We start from the raw sequence: 20,000 nt of genomic DNA, 5'->3' as shown, positions 1-20,000 counted from the left end.
CTCTCTCTCTCTCTCTCTCTCTCTCTCTCTCTCTCTCTCTCTCTCCTTCCTTCCTTCCTTCTCCTTCTCCCTCCTTCTCCCTTACTCCTTTCTCTCCCACGTCTCTCTCCTCCATCAAGTCCTTCCTTCTCTCCCCTCGTGCACTCATCCACTCACGCTCTATTCTCTCTCTCTCTCTCTCTCTCTCTCTCTCTCTCTCTCTCTCTCTCTCTCTCTCTCTCTCTCTCTCTCTCTCTCTCTCTCTCTCTCTCTCTCTCTCTCTCTCTCTCTCTCCAGCCACGCCTTCCCACTCGCATAAGCTTCACTTTCCCTCTCTCTCTCTCTCTCTCTCTCTCTCTCTCTCTCTCTCTCTCTCTCTCTCTCTCTCTCTCTCTCTCTCTCTCTCTCTCTCTCTCTCCCACCACCCCATTTCTCCCCAGCTCGCTAAGCTTCCCTTTCATCTCCTCCTCCTCCTCTTCCTCCTCCTCTTCTCCGACCACGCCCTTTCCTCCCCAGCACCAGACGCTTCTTCCTCAACGCATCTAATTCTTCACAAATAACTTTTCCTTTCTTTGCTTTCTTTTCTTTTAATCCTACTTGCAATATTTGTCACAGATGTTTTCCTTTTCTTTATTTTTTTCTTTTTTTGTTCTAGTGAGTTTTTATTCTGTCCAGGTTAGTAATGCAAGAGTTAGCTAGTATATCTTTCATTCCTGTCTCTGGTAAAGTCTGAAATTCTGTCTGGTTCTGTTTCTTTCTACAAGCTTTTTTTCTTGATTTCACCTTCGTAATGCAAGAGTTAACCAGTATTTTCATTATTTCGTCCCTCTCACTGGTAAACTCTGGGACTCTTTGCCTGATTGCTCTCTCTCTCTCTCTCTCTCTCTCTCTCTCTCTCTCTCTCTCTCTCTCTCTCTCTCTCTCTCTCTCTCTCTCTCTCTCTCTCTCTCTCTCTCTCTCTCTCTCTCTCTCTCTCTCTCCTGTGACCTAAGTTATATATTTTAAAGCGAGAATCAAAGTATCCCAGAAATTAAATATGAGTAATGTGATTAACTTTTTTTTATCATTTCTTATAGGAGCTGCAATTAAGGGGTTGTTGATTTCTTCTTATTTCTTCTTATTTAATTTTTTCGTTTTTTTTTTTTTTTTCAAACGTAAAAAATATATTTACTTAGTATGTCTCTTTACGTAACTGTTTACTCCTCCTCCTCATCCTCCTCCTCCTCCTTCTCCTCGTCTTTCCCTTACTTTTCCTTCTCCTTCGCTACCTCCTCTTACTTCACCCATACTAGATACATCAGCAAACATCCCCTTTATAAATTAACAAATTTCCTTGTATCTGCTCTTTTATATCCTCCTCCTCCTCCTCCTCCTCCTCCTATTAAAAAACAAATGTTACCTTTCTTTTCCTCGGCATTGTCCTCTGCCGCCACCACCACCACAAAAGCCCGAAGCAACACAAGCTCCCCCACTTCCTCCCCCAAGCAACACTTAACCCTGCTCTCTCCCCCCCAGAGCCCCGTCCCTGTGCCGCCTACCAGTGTCGGATGCTGTGCCCTTACGAGTTTGAACTGGACGAGGAGGGGTGCCCATTGTGCGAATGTCACGACCCCTGCCGCCACGTGACCTGCCCCGGGGATACGGCCTGCACCCTGGAGGAAGAGCCCTGTGACCTTGAGCCCTGCCCGCCCCTGCCCTCCTGTGAGTCACGCTCTCTTGTTTTTGTTTTTTTCGTTTCTTTTTTTCTTTATTTTTAGTTTGAATGTAGTGATAATTGGTGTTTTTTTCTCTTTCTTTTTTTTTTCTTAGTTTAAATGTGGAAATAAGTGTTGTTTGTCATTTCACTTTTTTTCTTTTTTTGTTTTATTGACAGGATTATTATTGTCTATCTTTTATCTTATTTCTATTTTTTTTTTTTTTTACTGTAGCAAAAGTTAGTGTTTGTGTCATTTATTTCCTTCCTTTTTTTTTTTTTTGTCTTATCACTTTATTTTCGTTCTCTAGCTTTAAAGCAGCAGGAATTATTATTTTCTCTCTCTCTCTCTCTCTCTCTCTCTCTCTCTCTCTCTCTCTCTCTCTCTCTCTCTCTCTCTCTCTCTCTCTCTCTCTCTCTCTCTCTCTCTCTCTCTCTCTCTCTTCTGCCTGTCAAGTTCATTTTGTTATTTTTTTTTCCTTTTTCTTTTTTGTATTTTTTTTGTATTTTTTTACTGTAGTTTTGTATTGTATGTCTTTTCTCTTTTTCTATTCCCTAGTTTTGATGTAACAAGAAGATTTTCTCTCTCTCTCTCTCTCTCTCTCTCTCTCTCTCTCTCTCTCTCTCTCTCTCTCTCTCTCTCTCTCTCTCTCTCTCTCTCTCTCTCTCTCTCTCTCTCTCTCTCTCTCTCTCTTCTCACTTTCTTTGGTCATTGTTTCGTTTCGTTGTGTCACGTGTGGTAATGCACGTACATCTCTACCGTCTGTCTTTTCATTTATCTTTTTTTTTTTTTATTCTCACGTTTTAATGTAGTAGGCATTACTCGTTTTTTTCTTTTTTCTCCATTTACTTTCATCTTTATTCCGTTCTTTTGCAATTTAATTTTGCGTAATGTAGATATTTATTCTCGGTCTTTTCACCTTTTTTTCTTTGTCTTTATTATAAACATTAATATTGCAAGAACAACTCTCTCTTTTCATTTTACTTTTATTGTTACCTTGTCCGTTTGCTTTCATCATTTTTTGTTCTTTTTGCTGTATAATTTTGCTAAATACGTTGCCTGTGTTTTCACTTTTTTTTTATTTTGTTTTCCATTTTCTACATTAATATTGCAACAGTTACTGTCTCCTTTTTTTCGTTTACTTTCATCGTTCTTTTTTTCTTATTTTTGCAGTTTTGGTTAATACATTGTCTTTTCACTTTTTTTTTTTCATTATCTACATTAATATTGCAAGAATTCCTCTGCCCGCCTTTGTTCTCTTCTCCCTTTTCAATTTTCTTTCGTCATTATTCTCTTCTTTTGTGGCTTGCCTCTGCTTAATGTGGCCGTCTATTGTCCGTTTTTCAACTATTTTCTTTTCACAAATTTTTTTCTAGATTTAATGTGGCAAAGATTGTCATTTCCCACATTTTTTTCAGTTTTTTTTTCGTTTTTTTTTTTCATGCGCCGCAGCTTTACATTTTTGCTAATTTCTGCGTGGTTTAGTTATTTATTTTGATATTTTATTCTTTGTTACCATTTCTTAAGTTTAATATAATAAACTTTTTTTTTATTTATTTCCGGTATAATTTTCACAATTTTCACAATTTTTTTCTTCATTTCTACGTGAATTATTTATCTATTTTGCCTTTTCTTACCAAGTGTTCAATTGATCATTTTGTAGCTTTTATGAGACAAAAATTATTCTTTACTTTCTTTGAGTTCCTGTCTATTTTCCCCTTTTCATAATTTGGTTCCTTTGTGACCGGTCCTCCTCCTCCTCCTCCTCTCCCTTTGTCATCTGTCTTTTTTCCACATTTTTCCATCATTTTCTAGGCCTAGCGTGGCAGGAATTACCTCGCGCGCTCTTTTCTCTCTCCTTTAAGCCGGTAACTGGTGGCCGTCACGACTTTTTTCCCTGTCACTTTTCTGGTTTCTCCAATAGACTTAACGGGTGGTCATAGTCATCAGGGGCCGGCATGGGTGTTCCCCTTGAAGTGGCCACTTGCAACCTTTATTTCGTCATTTGCGCTCCGCCTTTTTTTTTTTTTTTAGCCGCTTTTCCAAATTAGATTTTGTGTTGGTGTCGTTAATCGCTTTTTGGAAGGGATTAACTGTGTTTTCTTTTTAATATTTTATGTCTTTGGTTGTTTATTTATTTGTTCCGTCACTTCAGTTCATGTTTTGTTTTGTTTGTTTGTTTGTTTGTTTGTTTGTTTAGTTATATGTTCTGTTTATTTTCTTTATTTTTTTTATTTGTTAATCTCTTTGTTTGTTTGTTTGTTTTCTCTCATGGATTACGGATTGTTTTTCTTCAGTTTTGTTTATTTGTTTTGTCACTTCAGTTGTTTCATATGTTCATTTTTATTATGCGTCACTTATCTTCCCTTATTTTTATTTCTTGATCCATTTTATCTATATTAATGCAGTTAATGGCTTTCTCTTAAAAAATAAGGATGTTTTTTCTTTACTTGTTCCTGTCTAATGTATCTAATCGTATATTCTTTTTTTTTTTTATTTCTTCGTGCAATTTATCGTTTCTTTGTAAAACATTAAACATTTTTTTCTTTACTACGTTTGTTTTACTGAATTGATCTGCTACATTCATTGCTTCATGTATTTGTTTCATTATGTTTTATTTATCTTCCCTTATGTGTATTTCCTCATTTATTTTACTTGTTTCTCAATACAGCTAATCGCTTTTTCGTAAAGGATTACAGATATTTTTTTATGCTTCTATTGCCTCATCTATTTGTTTCGTTATATTTTGTCTTGTTTTATCTATTCGTATATTTATTCATTTTACCTATTTCTCCATGCAGTTTATGACATTTTTTCTTAAAGGATTTATTATTTTTAAATTAAAATTTGGGTTTGGTGTATTTATTGCATCACTGTGACTCTTTCATCCACTTGTTTCGTTATATCATATTTATCTATTAATTTATTTTTTACTTTTGTATTTATTTCTCTGTCTATTTCTCCATGCAGTAACTTTTCGTAAAGGATAAAAAATATTATTTTCTTTAAATTTTATCTTATTTATTTATTCTTTCACCCCCATTGCTTTATCTATTGGTTTAGTTTTATTATATTTTATTTGCCTACCCTTATATTTCCCCATGCAGTTAACAAACCAGTAAAACGAACTAGTTACTTACCAAGAACAAAACAACAACAGATTGTACACACTATATTCCCTGTATTTCTCTCAATTTACTTTTTTATTTGTTTCCTACGTAGATAGAAGAGAGGAATCGCATTTTCATTTTCCACTTTTCCAGGCAGGATGTATGTATGTACAACACCAAACTTTTTTTTTCACGTAGATAAAACGGACCTTATTTTTTTTTTATTTATTTATTTTTTTTTTTAGTTTTTTTTTTATGCTAGGGGAGCTGCGGCCACTCTTACCTAACCTAACGGAATAGTTATGTGCGTACGTGGGGATATATAGTATAGGTGAGGGGGAGAGGGAGACACGCGTATGCTGGTTGGGCTAGGCTGGGTGGGTTAGGCTAACTCACTGAGCTGTTAGACGCTGGAGGAAAAAAAGCAGTGTAACAGAAAATTCTTGCATGTCAGGGAAAAGTGGTGCGTGCAATGGTGAGGTGAGAGTGTTGGTAATGGTGAGGTGTTGAGAGGTCAGAGGAAAGTTTCGTAAGCAAGTTGAGAGCAAGTTGAAAGCTCCTGACAGTGAAAGAGACTTGGCGGTTCACTGAAGGCCTTGCAAGTTGAGGGACAAAAAATTAGAGGGAAGAAATGCGTGGGAAAGGTGGCAAAGGGAGAGAGGATGAAGAAGTACTGTATTTACTTAAATCTCCACTGTTGGGTTTACTAACACGGAATATATGAAGCTTCCTTGAAAGAGACTTGGTGGGTCACTGAAGGCCTTGCAAGTTACGGAAGAAAAATATAAAAAAAATGCATGGGAAAGGTGGCAAGGGGAATGAGGATGAAGTAATAGTACTGTATTTACTTACGTTGTCACTTAATTTGCTTAGAATATATGGGCGTCTTGCAAGCAAAGGAAGAAAAAAATAGAAGGAAGAAATGCGTGTGAGGGAAGCTGATAAAGGGACTGAGGATGAAGAAGTATTGCATTTACGTTTCCACTGTAGCTCTTACTTAGAGGGAATATATGAGACTTCCGTGAAAGACTTGCCAGGTCACTGAAGTCTTGCAGGTTAAGGGAGAGAAAAACAGAAGGAAAAATTCGTGGGAAAGGCGGTAAGGGGGCTGAGAATGAAGTAGGAGTATTAAATTCACTTAGGTTTTCACTATATGAGAATTTAGCAAGTGAGAAAAAATAAGAGGGGAGAGATGCGTGGGGAAGGTGGTAGAGAGACTAAGGATGAAATAATAGTACTGTATTTATTTAGGCTTCCACTTTAGATCTTACTTAGAATATATAGAGTAGAATATATGGGATACAATATACGGAGATCTGGCAAGTTAAGGAAGAAAAATAGAGGGAAAAAAAAACTCGTGGGGGAAGGGGATAAGGAGACTGACAATGAAGAAGTACTAGATTCACTTAGGGTTCCACTGCAGAACATACTTAGAATATATGAAGGTTTTACATTAGGTTTGTGTACTGAAAGAGCAGAAAAAGGCTACTTTTGAAGCGAGGCAGAGAGAGAGAGAGAGAGAGAGAGAGAGAGAGAGAGAGAGAGAGAGAGAGAGAGAGAGAGAGAGAGAGAGAGAGAGAGACTCGTACAATAAATGATGAAAAGATATTGCATAGTCATTACACTAAAACATATTACACACACACACACACACACACACACACACACACACACACACACACACACACACACACACACACACACACACACACACACACACACACACACACACCTCAAGTACTTAAGGAATCACCATCCGTGGAAAAAACATGGAAACAAAAAGAGAAGAAGAAAAAAAGAAACATCTGTAGTGGCATTTGAGACTCGATGGAGCAGAAAAGCCACGAGGAGGAAAAGGAGGAGGAGGAGGAGTAGGAAAAGGCAAATAGGGAATAGTGAACTGGGAAGAAGAAACGTATTATAGTTAGGGAAAGAAGGAAAAAATGAACATGACAGTAAAAAAAAAAAAGGAAAAATAATTGGAAGAGGAGGAGGAGGAGGAATGTAAAGAGTAATGACCAGAGAATAAGAAAAAAACATACTTTAAGTAGGGAAAGGACAAGAAAACAGGAGTAAGAGAAGAAATGAAGAGAAGAGAACGAGGTGGAGGAGGAAGAGAAGGAGGAATGTAGGGGGGTAATGAGCTAAGGGAAAAAAATGTATTTAGGTAGGGAAACAAAAAAAAAATAGGAAGAACAGGAAGAAAAAAGGAAGGAAAAATGAAGAGATAGCAGGTAAATAAGTTGATTGATATATAAATTAATAAAGATGACAGACATGGAAAGAACAGAAATTAGAAATGATGAATAAAAGGAAGAAAATAAAAAAGAAGAAACAAATGTAGATGAAATAACAAATAGAAGAAGAAGAAAACAGAGAACAGAAGAGAGAGAGAGAGAGAGAGAGAGAGAGAGAGAGAGAGAGAGAGAGAGAGAGAGAGAGAGAGAGAGAGAGAGAGAGAGAGAGAGATGAATCATAGAATAAAAAGTTGAGCAAAGGAAAACCACTATAATGAAAATGAATCTGAGCGTGGAGGCAAAAGATCCCGAAAGATGGAGGAGGAGGAGGAGGAAAAGAAGGAAAGGATGGAGGAAAGGGAGCGGCGGGAGAGGAAGAGGGAGACTTGTAATAGATGGAGGAAATAAAGGAAGTAAAGAGAGACAGCAGTTAAGAGAGACGAGAAATAGGAAGATAAATGAGAGAAAGATAAGGAAAGATAGGAGCAAAAGTGAGAGAAACCGAATGCCGGAGCCAGAGAGAGAGAGAGAGAGAATATGGAAGGAGGAAATAGGAGAGGAAGTAGAATCATAAAAAAAAGTACCGTAGAGAGAGAGAGAGAGAGAGAGAGAGAGAGAGAGAGAGAGAGAGAGAGAGAGAGAGAGAGAGAGAGAGAGAGAGAGAATATGGAAGGAGGAAATAGGAGAGGAAGTAGAATCGTAAAAAAAAAGTACCGTAGAGAGAGAGAGAGAGAGAGAGAGAGAGAGAGAGAGAGAGAGAGAGCAATGGAGCGAAGTTAACAACTGCTGGAATCGAAGAGTGATAGTGGAGACAGATTTTACCTCCCGTTCCTGTGAGAGAGAGAGAGAGAGAGAGAGAGAGAGAGAGAGAGAGAGAGAGAGAGAGAGAGAGAGAGAGAGAGAGAGAGAGAGAGAGGGGGAAGGGGGAGGGGGCGGGAGGGCAATGAATGTCACTAGAAAAGCAGATTTAACCTTTCTCTCTCTCTCTCTCTCTCTCTCTCTCTCTCTCTCTCTCTCTCTCTCTCTCTCTCTCTCTCTCTCTCTCTCTCTCTCTCTCCCCTTTCTATGTTCGTTGACTTGGATATTTCATTATTTCATTTTCAAATCGTGTTCAATTCCAATATTTTTATTTAAGCTTCTTTTTTTTAACAAATAACTGTAGACTCAAAGTTCTTGTTTTATTTATTTATTTCATTTTTTTATTATTCTTTGTTTTTATTTTACACCTTCAGTCATTTTGTTAACTCATCATCTTGATTTTAAAACGTTATTGTGATTAATGTTTGTGTATTTGTTTTTTGTTTCCAAGTTGCGTTATGTTTTAGCTGTTTTACTACATTTTTATTTACCTTACATCAGTGTCATTTACTTATTGTCTCTTCTGCTGTTCCAGTTATTGTATGTATTCTGTTTTTCATTATGCAATCATGTTCTTTTTTTTTTAAATTATACACTGTCGCACCGTGTTTTTCATTAAGTATGGATTTCTTTATAATGTACATACTTCAAGTTTTAGCTTCTTTTTTATATATTTCGGTCAATGTATCTCTGCTATTTATTGCATAGAAGGTATTACATGTTTTTATTCAAGTTATACACTGTTGCAAGTTGCCTTCTTTATGAATATTTATTTACCTACGACTACAAGTAAGGCCCCGTTCTATTTTTTTTTTTTTTTTTCTTACTCCGGACGACTCCATGTTTGTGGTTTCATTCATATCACTCACTCATCTACCAACACGGTGCTAAGAACTCGTGTATTCCTGCGATCTAATGAATGCCCTTTACTTACCCAGCTGTCCACTAAAGGCAAGGAGAAACATACAGGGCCCGTCCCTGGACACTCGACACACCAATCAGGAAAGCTCTCCCCCAAAAGCGACCACCAATCACGCCCGCTGAGGAAAAATATACAGAATAGATAGCCAGTTAAGTTTCCGGTGGCGTGTTTCAGCGCGGGGGAGGAAGGGAGGAAGGAGGGGCGAGTTACTAGCGTAGGAGAAAGCGTTAAAAATTACGTGAAAGTACGATTGGAGAATGTTTACTGAACCCAGAGCGCCGTGCTTCTTATACGGGAGGCTTAGGTATTGATGTCATGGAGTTAGTTATTTCATGTCTATTAACACTTTCCTAGTATTTGGCATGGTTTTTCCCTGATTACTAACCATTTTCTTGCTCCGAGTAGTCACGCCACGGAGTTTAGTGAATTTCATGTTACTGAATTATATAGGAATTAATATATGGACTACTGAACTGTTTTATATGAAGAGCTCCACAAAGGTCTTACAGAAAAACAAAGGATGTGATAAATAGAGGCTGTTTGGCCATTCTTATCTAAAATATTTCGCATTTTTTAAGAGGCCCAGTGAAGGTGCCTGTCTAAAGAGTCTAAAGGAACATCTATAGTTTTTTTTTTATATTAATACATAATACACCATTTTTCATGTTGGGGATTGTACAGGTTAAAGGAGATATTTTGGGTATCCCCTATCCAAAAACCCACCCGACTGTGACTTAGCACTACTATGAACTGTACGATGTTGGAATTAATATCTTCTTTACGTGTGAAGAAATCTGGCTAAGAGTACCAGAAATCTAAAAAAAAAAAATAATAATAATAAAATAAAATAAATAAATAAACAAAAACGGCAAGAAATATGTAAAAATTATGAGAAGTGTCTTACCACCACTTGGGACTGCACAATATTGGCATTAGCATTTTCTTTATTTACCATGAAGCAGTCTGGCCCAGGACACCTAACGGATACCATTCTATATTGATCCTGCTCTGAATAGAAGTCCAGTAGAAAAGAGCTCTTGATGGGATTACGCAGACATGATCTTTGCCACGGTAACTTCACCTTGTATGTTCGGTAGCTGCTCTTTGATTTATGGGCAGTCAAGGATATTTCCTATAACGCGCCACACATTTCTCCGGAGGGAGGAATTCACGAGTGTTTCTTGATAACGCCAATGATTCTTGCGCTTGTGACGAGACTGGCTGATTGGAAAGGTTTATCTAAGCAGTGTAAAGAGGAGGATGGTGGAAGGAGAGAATTTTGAGAGTAGAGGAAAGTAGTATGGTAATTAAAAGGTGGGTTAAGAAGTGCTTTAAGACGGTAATTTTGTCAAGGAATTGTGTAAAAGAAATACATTACAAGAGTAGAGAGTAGCAGTACGCTAAAAGATAGGGAAAGAAGTACATGAAGACTGTCAAGAGAAGAGCTATGGTAAATAAAGGATAGGGAAGTGCATTCAGATGACGGAGAAATAGAGAGGTGACATAATAATTAGTAGATGGGGAGGAAGGAATGCATTAAGGTGGTAAAGGAGTAGCGAGGAGTGGTATGGTAATTAGTAGGTATAGAAGCGCATTACAAGAGTAGAGAGAAGTGACGTGGTAATTACGAAGTGATGGAAGGAGAACATTAAGACTGAAGAGAGGAAAAGAGGAGTGGCGTGGTAATTACTAGGTTGGGGAAGGAAAAGTGACAACGTAATAAATAGGTGGGAAGAAAACGTGCATTAAGACAGTAGAGATTACACATGGTGACTAAACAGGAGCACCAAACATTAAGGAATAGACAGATCTTATAAGAACGGGGAATGATGGACAAAACCAGACAAGGGCGAGCGTGAGATGTGAGGATAAAGTGAAAGAGTGGGGCAGACAGACAGAGCAGTGAAATGTGTGCGTGTGTGTGTGTGTATGCGCGTGGGTGTGGGTTGAATAACTGAAAGAATGAGATGAAATGAAAGACTCTTAATTGTTTTTGCTTGTACAGGAGAAAGAAACAACAAATACTTATTCATTGCCTTAACTATTGTGTGTTTATTCATCTTGCCAATGGTGAAGGGATTAAATCTATTGATAACGTATTCCGGACACAAAAAATTATCAATGGCGTTTACACTAAGAATTATAAAAAAAATTAACGGTTTTATTGGTAAATATTGAAGCGTATAAGCTACGTATTCAACAGCATTTTACTGGAAGAGAGAGACAGAGAGAGAGAGAGAGAGAGAGAGAGAGAGAGAGAGAGAGAGAGAGAGAGAGAGAGAGAGAGACCGTGTGTTTACTGTGTGTGTGTGTGTGTGTGTGTGTGTGTGTGTGTGTGTGTGTATGTATGTTTACCCCTCCCCTCCCCCACCCTGAGGCAGCGTTGCGAAAAGAAAAACGCTCAATAAAAAAAAAAAATCCTTCTCAATGGCATTGTGTTTGTTCTTGGATAACACGGTAAATGAACAAGATAATTAATATTTTATCGGCACGAGAGAGGCTATTTTCCCTTCTCTTCCTTTCGGGTCGCTGCAGTATACATAAGAGCTAAGATTTTTATTTATTTTAGTCCTTTTTTTTTTTTTCTTTTCTCTCTCTCTCTCTCTCTCTCTCTCCGCCATCTCGCCTCCGGTCTCAACTCTCTCTCTCTCTCTCTCTCTCTCTCTCTCTCTCTCTCTCTCTCTCTCTCTCTCTCTCTCTCTCTCTCTCTCTCTCTCTCTCTCTCTCTCTCTCTCTCTCTCATCTTCTGACTTATTGAATGGAGTATACAAAGCGTGTGCATTTTTGTGGTTATTATTATTAATATTTTTTGTCTCTATATAAAGTCAGATGGAATTACACGGGTTTCTTTGTTACTTAGTTTGTATTTTTTTTTTTACCTCATTTTACTTTTTTTTTTTTTGGGGGGTGGGTCATCGTTTACTCAGTTTTTTTTTTTTTGTCGTTATCTTTTTTTTTGTGCGTCTTTAACTTCTGATGATATTATTGATTTTATTTGTTTATTTTATTTCTTTTTTTAATTTCCCTCCCTCTGTTTGCTTCTGTTCTTGTTTCACATTTATCTTTTTTTTTTTCCTTTCGTCCCTTTTTTTTCCTTTTGTCCTTCGTTTAATCATTTTCTCTTGTCTTCATTCACCCCTATTCTCTCTCTCTCTCTCTCTCTCTCTCTCTCTCTCTCTCTCTCTCTCTCTCTCTCTCTCTCTCTCTCTCTCTCTCTCCCCCCTTTTCTTTTTTCCCTCGTTCACTCTTATTTTCCAGTTCATTCCTCCTCCTTGTCCTCCTTTTCTCTCCTCTTCATCCATTTTTGTTGTTCCTTCACTTTTTTCCTCACTTTCAACAGTTTTTCCCTCCGTTAACATTTTTTTCTTCCCATGATTCCCATCATCCTCATCCTCCATTTTTTCCCCTCCCTTCACCTCCCTTTTCTTTTCTTTCTTCCTTTTTCCTTTCTTTTTCCCACGGGCTTAATCAGAACATGAGTCACGAAAGTCACACACACACACACACACACACACACACACACACACACACACACACACACACACACACACACACACACACACACACACACACATACGATAGATAGAGATAGAAAGGGAGAGGCAGGCACAAGAGTAAAGGTAACGGTAAAGGAGATGAAGGGTGAAAGATAGAGAGAGAGAGAGAGAGAGAGAGAGAGAGAGAGAGAGAGAGAGAGAGAGAGAGAGAGAGAGAGAGAGAGAAAAGCATGAGTACCGTCCTTACCAAGAAATTGAAAAAAAAGAAAAAAAGACACCTGATTAACTCGCATTTTTAATCTGTCGCACACCTCGGGTCAGGCACGGCCGGGATAAACCCAAGCCAGGCAAACTTTTACCTTAATTAAGTGTACACTGGCCTGAGAAAAGTGTGCTTAATCCCGCCTGCTTTTCTCCCTAACTTACTCGCATTGACAACTTGAGCACTGCGGGGAGGGGAAGGAAGGAGAGGGAGAGGGAGAAGGAAAGGAGGGCGAGGTGGAAGAGTATACATGATTAGTCTGCGTGTCAACAAAATGTAGAGCGTAAACTAACCTGCATTCACAACTGAGTGTACAGGGAGGGTAAGGAAGGGCAGGAAGGTTGAGGAGGGAGAGGGAAGGGGGCAAAGTATACATGATTAGTCTGCGTGTTCGTGAAGTGTAGTGTAGGATGCGGGGTATACACAAGTTGTGGGGTGTTTTGCTTCCGAGTGCTGTGTGAATGTTTCGTTTTTGGGGGACAGACAGTTGGTGTGATAAGAGGACCTATACTGGACGAGGAATAGAAATGTGGACAAACATTAGGTGAAAGAATAAAGGGATGTATTTTTTTATCATTTTGCCTCCATAACCGTTATACAAATAACGCTTCTTCTTAATACTTAAAAACAGCCACCAAAAGACCATTGCTGTTTCGCCAATAGCTAACCCGTGTTGTTGTAATTTTCCCTTCACGACCTTTAAGAAGCAGCAGCAAAAGGCAGTGTTCGTGCTTCAATAACTAACCCGGTCATTTCTCATTTCCTCTCCACGACCTTAAGAAGCGGCAACAAGAAAAGCGATGTTACTTACTCAATAACCAAGCCGTGTCTTTCTTTCTCTCCCCCTGTGCAGGTAAGAAGCCCCGCAGCCTGTCCAGCCTGTGCGCCATGGGGGAGCCGCTCATGATGGGAGAGGACCAGCAGCGCCCCTTCCTGTGTGGCAGCAACCCAGGCACGCCCAGCTGCCCGCCGCTCTACAAGTGTGACGTCTCGCCAGGTGAGTGCCAGGCAATGTGTATGGAGAGTCGTAGTTGGTGCCAAGGAGTTGAAATGGCAAGTCTCAAGGAAGTGGTGTCAAAATGGTAATAATCTCAAGGCATTGGTGTCAAATAATAGTACCAGAATATTAATGTGAAAAGTTATAATAGTGCAAAAAAAAAGTCGGTGTCAAAATGGTAATAGTGTCAAGGAATTGGTGTCAAAAGAATAATAGTGCCAGAGTATGAGCGCCAAAAGTTGTAATGGGTGCCAAGAAATCGATGTTTGATAATTTGTGGGTGCCAAAAAACAATGGATATTAAAACTTGCAGTAGGTGCCAAGGAATTGATGCCAAATTTGTGATGGGTACGAAAGAATGGGTATCAATTTGCAATGAATGTCAGAAAGTGTGTTAAAAGTGGTAACAAGTCCTAAGAATTTGGTGTCAAAAGCCTAAAAAAATTGATAAGTGGAAAACATTATTGCTCTCCTTCATGCCTTTTTTTCCAATATTTTTTTCTATTTTCTTAATTTCCTTTCTTGCTTCATTTCCTGGCATATTTTCTTTTTTATCTGCCAGTCTGCTCCCTCTTAAATCTCTCTCTCTCTCTCTCTCTCTCTCTCTCTCTCTCTCTCTCTCTCTCTCTCTCTCTCTCTCTCTCTCTCTCTCTCTCTCTCTCTCTCTCTCTCTCTCTCTCTCTCTCTCTCTCTCTCTCTCTCTCTCTCTCTCTCTCTCTCTCTCTCTCTCTCTCTCTCTCGTTTGAATGTATATGCTTTCAGACCATTGAAGAAAATTAAAGAAAAAAATATAAAGAAATGGACAGAAATAGCAGACCTTTAAAATTGTTGGGAGCGGAAAATTATCTCAAAACCTAACAATAATTGCGTTCTCTCGTGTGGTCTCAAATTCCTCCTCTTGTCTGAAATGGGATTAAACTTTTGTGCGAGATTAAATATTTTTTATCAAGGGGGAGGAAGAGAATGGGAAATTTTTATAATCTCTCTCTAATTGTGCAAACTTAATGATATAAGCAGTATCTGGTGTACACATTTATTATTTCTCTTTTTTTCGTCTCTTGTGCTTTCTCTCTCTCTCTCTCTCTCTCTCTCTCTCTCTCTCTCTCTCTCTCTCTCTCTCTCTCTCTCTCTCTCTCTCTCTCTCTCTCTCTCTCTTCCCTTCCTCACAGAATCAAACCTCTTTCTCTTTTCGTTTATTTCCAGTCTCGTGTGGGTCTCATCCTCTTGTTCTTACCCCATGCCGCCTCCCTTTGCTCGTCTCCCTAACGCTGTGCCTCCCGCGTGCATTGAAAGTCTATTATCTGGTCTATCCCGCGCTGTTCACTCCTCGCTGGTTCGGCACGAGTGAATCTTGTTTACGCGGGCGTGGCATGCTTATGAGGGACGTTTTAGGCGGTGTACAGTGTCAGCGTGGGTTAGGTTATGGCTAGTGTGTGTGAGTTGAGGGCGAGAGTTTCGATGGAGGTAGGATGAAATGGGTTGTGGTTTGTGAGTTTATTTATTTATTTATTTATTTATTTTGTTTTTTATTTTTTTATTTTTTTTTTTTTTAGGCGTTGGTGAGAGTAATTTGCGATTTCGTTAATGTTTTTGTGATTTGAATGTTTGGTGTTATTTTCGCACGGCTTATGGCTAAAGAATTTTGCCTTTTTCCTTACGGTTTTTTGATAAGAAACTTTAAACTTTTGAGCAAAATAAAAAGATCATGAAAAATCAGTAACGTTTGTTTTTGGTGGAACAAATTATTTTCTTTTTGCATAGGTTATAGTTTGTCAGGGTGCGTTCGCGTGGGGTGCGTTAAGGGGTATTGGTGTGTGTGAGGGTGAGGGTCTGGAATGTAGGATGGAAAACATAAGTCTTGTCAACGTTGTAGGTAAGAATGGAACATAGAAAAAAAAAAAAAAGTCTAATTTCATCTATACATCTACAGAAACACACCATCTACAGAAACATCTACAGAAATGTGTAAGAGACTATGATACGAAAACGTAAGTCTTTTAAAAACTGAAGATCATTGTGGGAAAGTTGAAATAGTTAATAGTTATCACCACTCTCTTCCCCAGGACGTGACTACGGCGTGTGTTGTGCGGCTGTGGATGAGCTGAAGAAGCCAGGCCAGTGTCCGGTGGAGGGCGGCGGCGGAGTAGTGGGCGTGGGAGGCGAGGAGGAGGAGATGAGGTGCGGGGCCTCCTGCCTGCATGACCTCCAGTGTCCATCCACTCAGAAGTGTTGCATCTCCGACATTTGTGGCCAGCATTGTGTCCAGCCGGCTAACCTGACAGGTGTGTGTGTTTGTTTGTATGTGTGTGTGTGTGTGTGTGTGTGTGTGTGTGTGTGTGTGTGTGTGTGTGTGTGTGTGTGTGTGTGTGTGTGTGTGGCGGGGGGTTGAGTTGATGAGGGTGGGTGGTTATGTATATCTTTGTGCGTGCATGTATGTATGTGTGCGTGTTTGTGTGTGCTCACGTGTTTGGGCCGGTGAGTGGGGGTTGGTGTGTGTGTGTGTGTGTGTGTGTGTGTGTGTGTGTGTGTGTGTGTGTGTGTGTGTGATGGAAGTAGGAGGCTGACTAATATGATAGAATATAGACAGCGGCGGGCAGAGAGGAGACAGACAGACCGCAGAGAACAGGAGAGGATGAGAGAGGATGTGAAAGGAGGAAAAATGAGAGGACAGTATGAGAATGAGAGAGAGAGAGAGAGAGAGAGAGAGAGAGAGAGAGAGAGAGAGAGAGAGAGAGAGAGAGAGAGAGAGAGAGAGAGAAATGGAAACACTAACACAAACACGGACAAGCAGACATAGCCACACACACACATACACACACACACTATTGTTATTATTATTATTATTATTATTATTATTATTATTATTATTATTATTATTATTATTATTATTATTATTATTACACAACGTACACCCACCACCGACACCCAGCTTCCCACACCACATACACCCACCAACCCAACCAGCACACCTATAAACAAACCTCCCACTAACACCCACCCACCGACACACACCCATCACCCCTAACACATCCTTCACCTTCCTCCCCCAGCGTGTCTGCAGCAGAAGATGATCGCGGAGCTGCTGGTGGTGACGGAGCGGCGAGGCAAAGGTTATGTGCCGCAGTGTCGGGAGGAAGACGGACTATACGTGGCCCGCCAGTGCTCCAGGAACGGCCTCATCTGCTGGTGTGTGGATCCGCAGGGTAACAAGGTGCCCAGGTCCCTCGGCGCCGCCCACGAGGTCAACTGTGACAATGAGACGCGTGAGTTCTGCGTGGGTTTTGTTTTGCGGGGGAGAGAGAGAGAGAGAGAGAGAGAGAGAGAGAGAGAGAGAGAGAGAGAGAGAGAGAGAGAGAGAGAGAGAGAGAGAGAGATGTGGTTTTATTATAGAGCAGAATTAGACGAGTGTCCCTAAATTAAGGAAATAAGTATTCCTTTCTTTCCCTGAGAGAGAGAGAGAGAGAGAGAGAGAGAGAGAGAGAGAGAGAGAGAGAGAGAGAGAGAGAGAGAGAGAGAGAGGTGGATGTAGGTGTCACGAAGAGGGAAATAGGTAAAAACAGATGACAAGGGAATAGAATTAAGAGCAGAGAGAGAAAGAGGGAAATGAAGTGAAAAATCGAAGGATAAAAGACAACAAATGAGTGAAAGAAAAAGACTGGAATGAGGAAGTGACGAAAGAGAGAGAGAGAGAGAGAGAGAGAGAGAGAGAGAGAGAGAGAGAGAGAGAGAGAGAGAGAGAGAGAGAGAGATGAAAAAGAAGGAAGGGTTCAGAAGACTGTGAAGTGAGAGGAAATAAAGGAAGAGATGAAATTAAAGAGGACGGAGAGAGAGAGAGAGAGAGAGAGAGAGAGAGAGAGAGAGAGAGAGAGAGAGAGAGAGAGAGAGAGAGAGAGAGAGAGAGAGAGAGAGAGAGAGAACTGTGATAATGATAATAATAATTGACGGTTTATCAGAGAAATGTGTGTGTGTGTATGTGTGTGTGTGTGTGTTCACAGTCCCCTCCGCTCCTCCACCAAACCCCTCCCCCTCCCTCCCACGCATGTACATTGAATAAAAACTAGGGTGCTGATCCCGCGTCACCGAGTGTGTCACGCCGCCGCTGGCCCGCTGATTGCTCGCTGAATGACCCAATAATTACACGCCCCCACAGTGGTATCCTTGCTGCATAACCCCAGTGTTGGCGTCACCTCGCGTTTGAACTTTTAAATATCCTTATCTTAAAATATGTAAACTGAGATCGTTTCCTTCATACACCAGCAATCCCTAAGCCTTTCCTAACACATTTAATAACACATTGGGAGTGTTATTAAATAGGGATTAGAGAAGTAAAATTGCAGAAAACTTCACCGCACATTTGAAATTTACATGTCTTTGACTTATATTTGGCCTAGGATGGTGTCCTTCCTAACACTGGCAATAGAAAACGTAGAAGTACAAGGCATAGAAACAGTGATGAAAGATTACATTGATCACAGGAAGCGTAATCTCATATTTCAACTTGTAAATATTCTCAACTTATAATATTTGAAGTGTAACTCATAAATTTCGAGCAAGAGAACAACACGAACAGAGGAATATGATCAGTTAATCTTTTTTTTTTCTCTCTCTCTCTCTTTTTATATAATTTGATGAAGTCTGAATTGTTGAAATGGCGTTAATATTCAGGCTGAAGTGTCAGGCATTGTGTGGTGCTGATTTTGTCCCAAATATAACCTCTTTGTGATGGAAACACACACACACACACACACACACACACACACACACACACACACACACACACACACACACACACACACACACACACACACACACACACACACACACACACACACACACACACACACACACACACACACACACACACACACACACACAGCGCCGTTAGTAAAATTAATAGTGTTCTTACACAAGTGTGGATTATTGTCATAGAAGATTAACGATGTGGCAATACCTTCATTGCATCACGTCATCTTGATATCGCTTCAAATCCTGTGATGGCTTAGCTGATCATGATGATGATAACGATAGTGTTCTCACTATATGACTGGAATAGACTTAGTAATCAGGTTATTAGTGCCGGGTCAATAGGGAGCTTTTAAAAGATTAGGCAAATTCATGGATGGGAATGATAGTTGCAAATACTCGTAGGTAGGCATGATTTATACAGGGACAATAATGGACTCTTGCAGTTTCTCAAATAGAGTGGTAGATGACTTGAACAGGCTCAGCAATCAGGTTATTATTAGTGCCGGGTCGATAGGGAGCTTTAAAAGAAGATTAGGTAATTTTGTGGATGGAGATGATAGTGGAAATAGACAGGCATGTGTTATACAGAGACTGCCACCTGCAGGCCTGATGACTTCATGCAGTTTCCCTTTCTCTAATGATATCGAGGATTATAATACTTTTACCTACTTTGTGTCTATTGCATTGTTTTCTTTTTTTGTCATCATGATCATTAGTATTTCGTAATTCAAGCTAGCTTTACAAAGTTGTGTGTATGTGTGTGTGTGTGTGTGTGTGTGTGTGTGTGTGTGTGTGTGTGTGTGTGTGTGTGTGTGTGTGTGTGTGTGAGAAATTCAGCCTCACAAAGCCACAACAACGTCCGCTGCTAATCACGCGCTCATTGGTCGCCTTTGTAAGAATCGCGCGGCGGGAGTGTCGTGTCATCCCCCCATTGATGTAAACAAATTAATCCAAGGCACAAAGACAAATTATGGTCTCGGTTAATTAATACCTGACGCACCGACAACAAGAACCATTACCGCCGCCACCACCACAACCACTGTTAGCACCTACGAGTACAACAACAATAAAAGCTAGAATGACAACATCAAAATCCACATGAACAAATACAAGACTTATCAACAATAACTGCTGCTGATGCTGCTGCTGCTACTACTACTACTACTACTACTACTACTACTACTACTACTACTACTACTACTACTACTACTACTACTACTTCTATAACTACTATAACTGAAACAATTACTGTTTTTACCCTTACAATCTATTCAGTTATCTTTTAGTATGTCTATCACTTTATCTATCTATTTATCTATCTGTTTGACCACCTATCCATCTACCAACCAGCCTATCTATCCATCCCTATCTTTGCATATACGTATACCCGCCAGTATTACTCCATCCATCTCTACCTTACTCTCCCTAACTCTCTATTCATATGTACAACAAGATGTGAACCAACTGTATACCCACCTCTGTATCTACCTACCTACCAATCTATGAACCTATATATCTATTCCTACTTTTAAATGTACGTATACCTGCCTGTATTAACCTATCAGGTCTTAATTCTCTCCCCCATCTTTCTCTCTTCATCTGTACAACAAGAGGTGGACTAACAACAGCAGCACGAGTAGAAGTGAAAGACAGTGGTCAAAAAGCACTCAACAAACACGGGATGCTAGAGTTTAAGAA

General features: G+C 39.8%; 1 protein-coding gene across 1 annotated transcript in view; it reads left to right on the top strand.

Annotated features, from left to right (window-relative positions):
* The window catches only part of LOC135113234 (uncharacterized), a 269,545-nt gene that overhangs the window by 201,453 nt on the left and 48,092 nt on the right, over nt 1-20,000 (top strand). The window contains 4 exon segments of the mRNA XM_064028420.1: nt 1,495-1,680; nt 13,413-13,556; nt 15,620-15,838; nt 16,607-16,819. Coding sequence (XP_063884490.1) covers nt 1,495-1,680; nt 13,413-13,556; nt 15,620-15,838; nt 16,607-16,819 — 762 coding nt within the window.

Source organism: Scylla paramamosain, chromosome 25 (assembly GCF_035594125.1).
Source record: "Scylla paramamosain isolate STU-SP2022 chromosome 25, ASM3559412v1, whole genome shotgun sequence".
NCBI lineage: Eukaryota > Metazoa > Arthropoda > Malacostraca > Decapoda > Portunidae > Scylla > Scylla paramamosain.
Note: the sequence above shows the minus strand (reverse complement) of the source record. Positions and strands in the feature narration are given on the sequence as shown.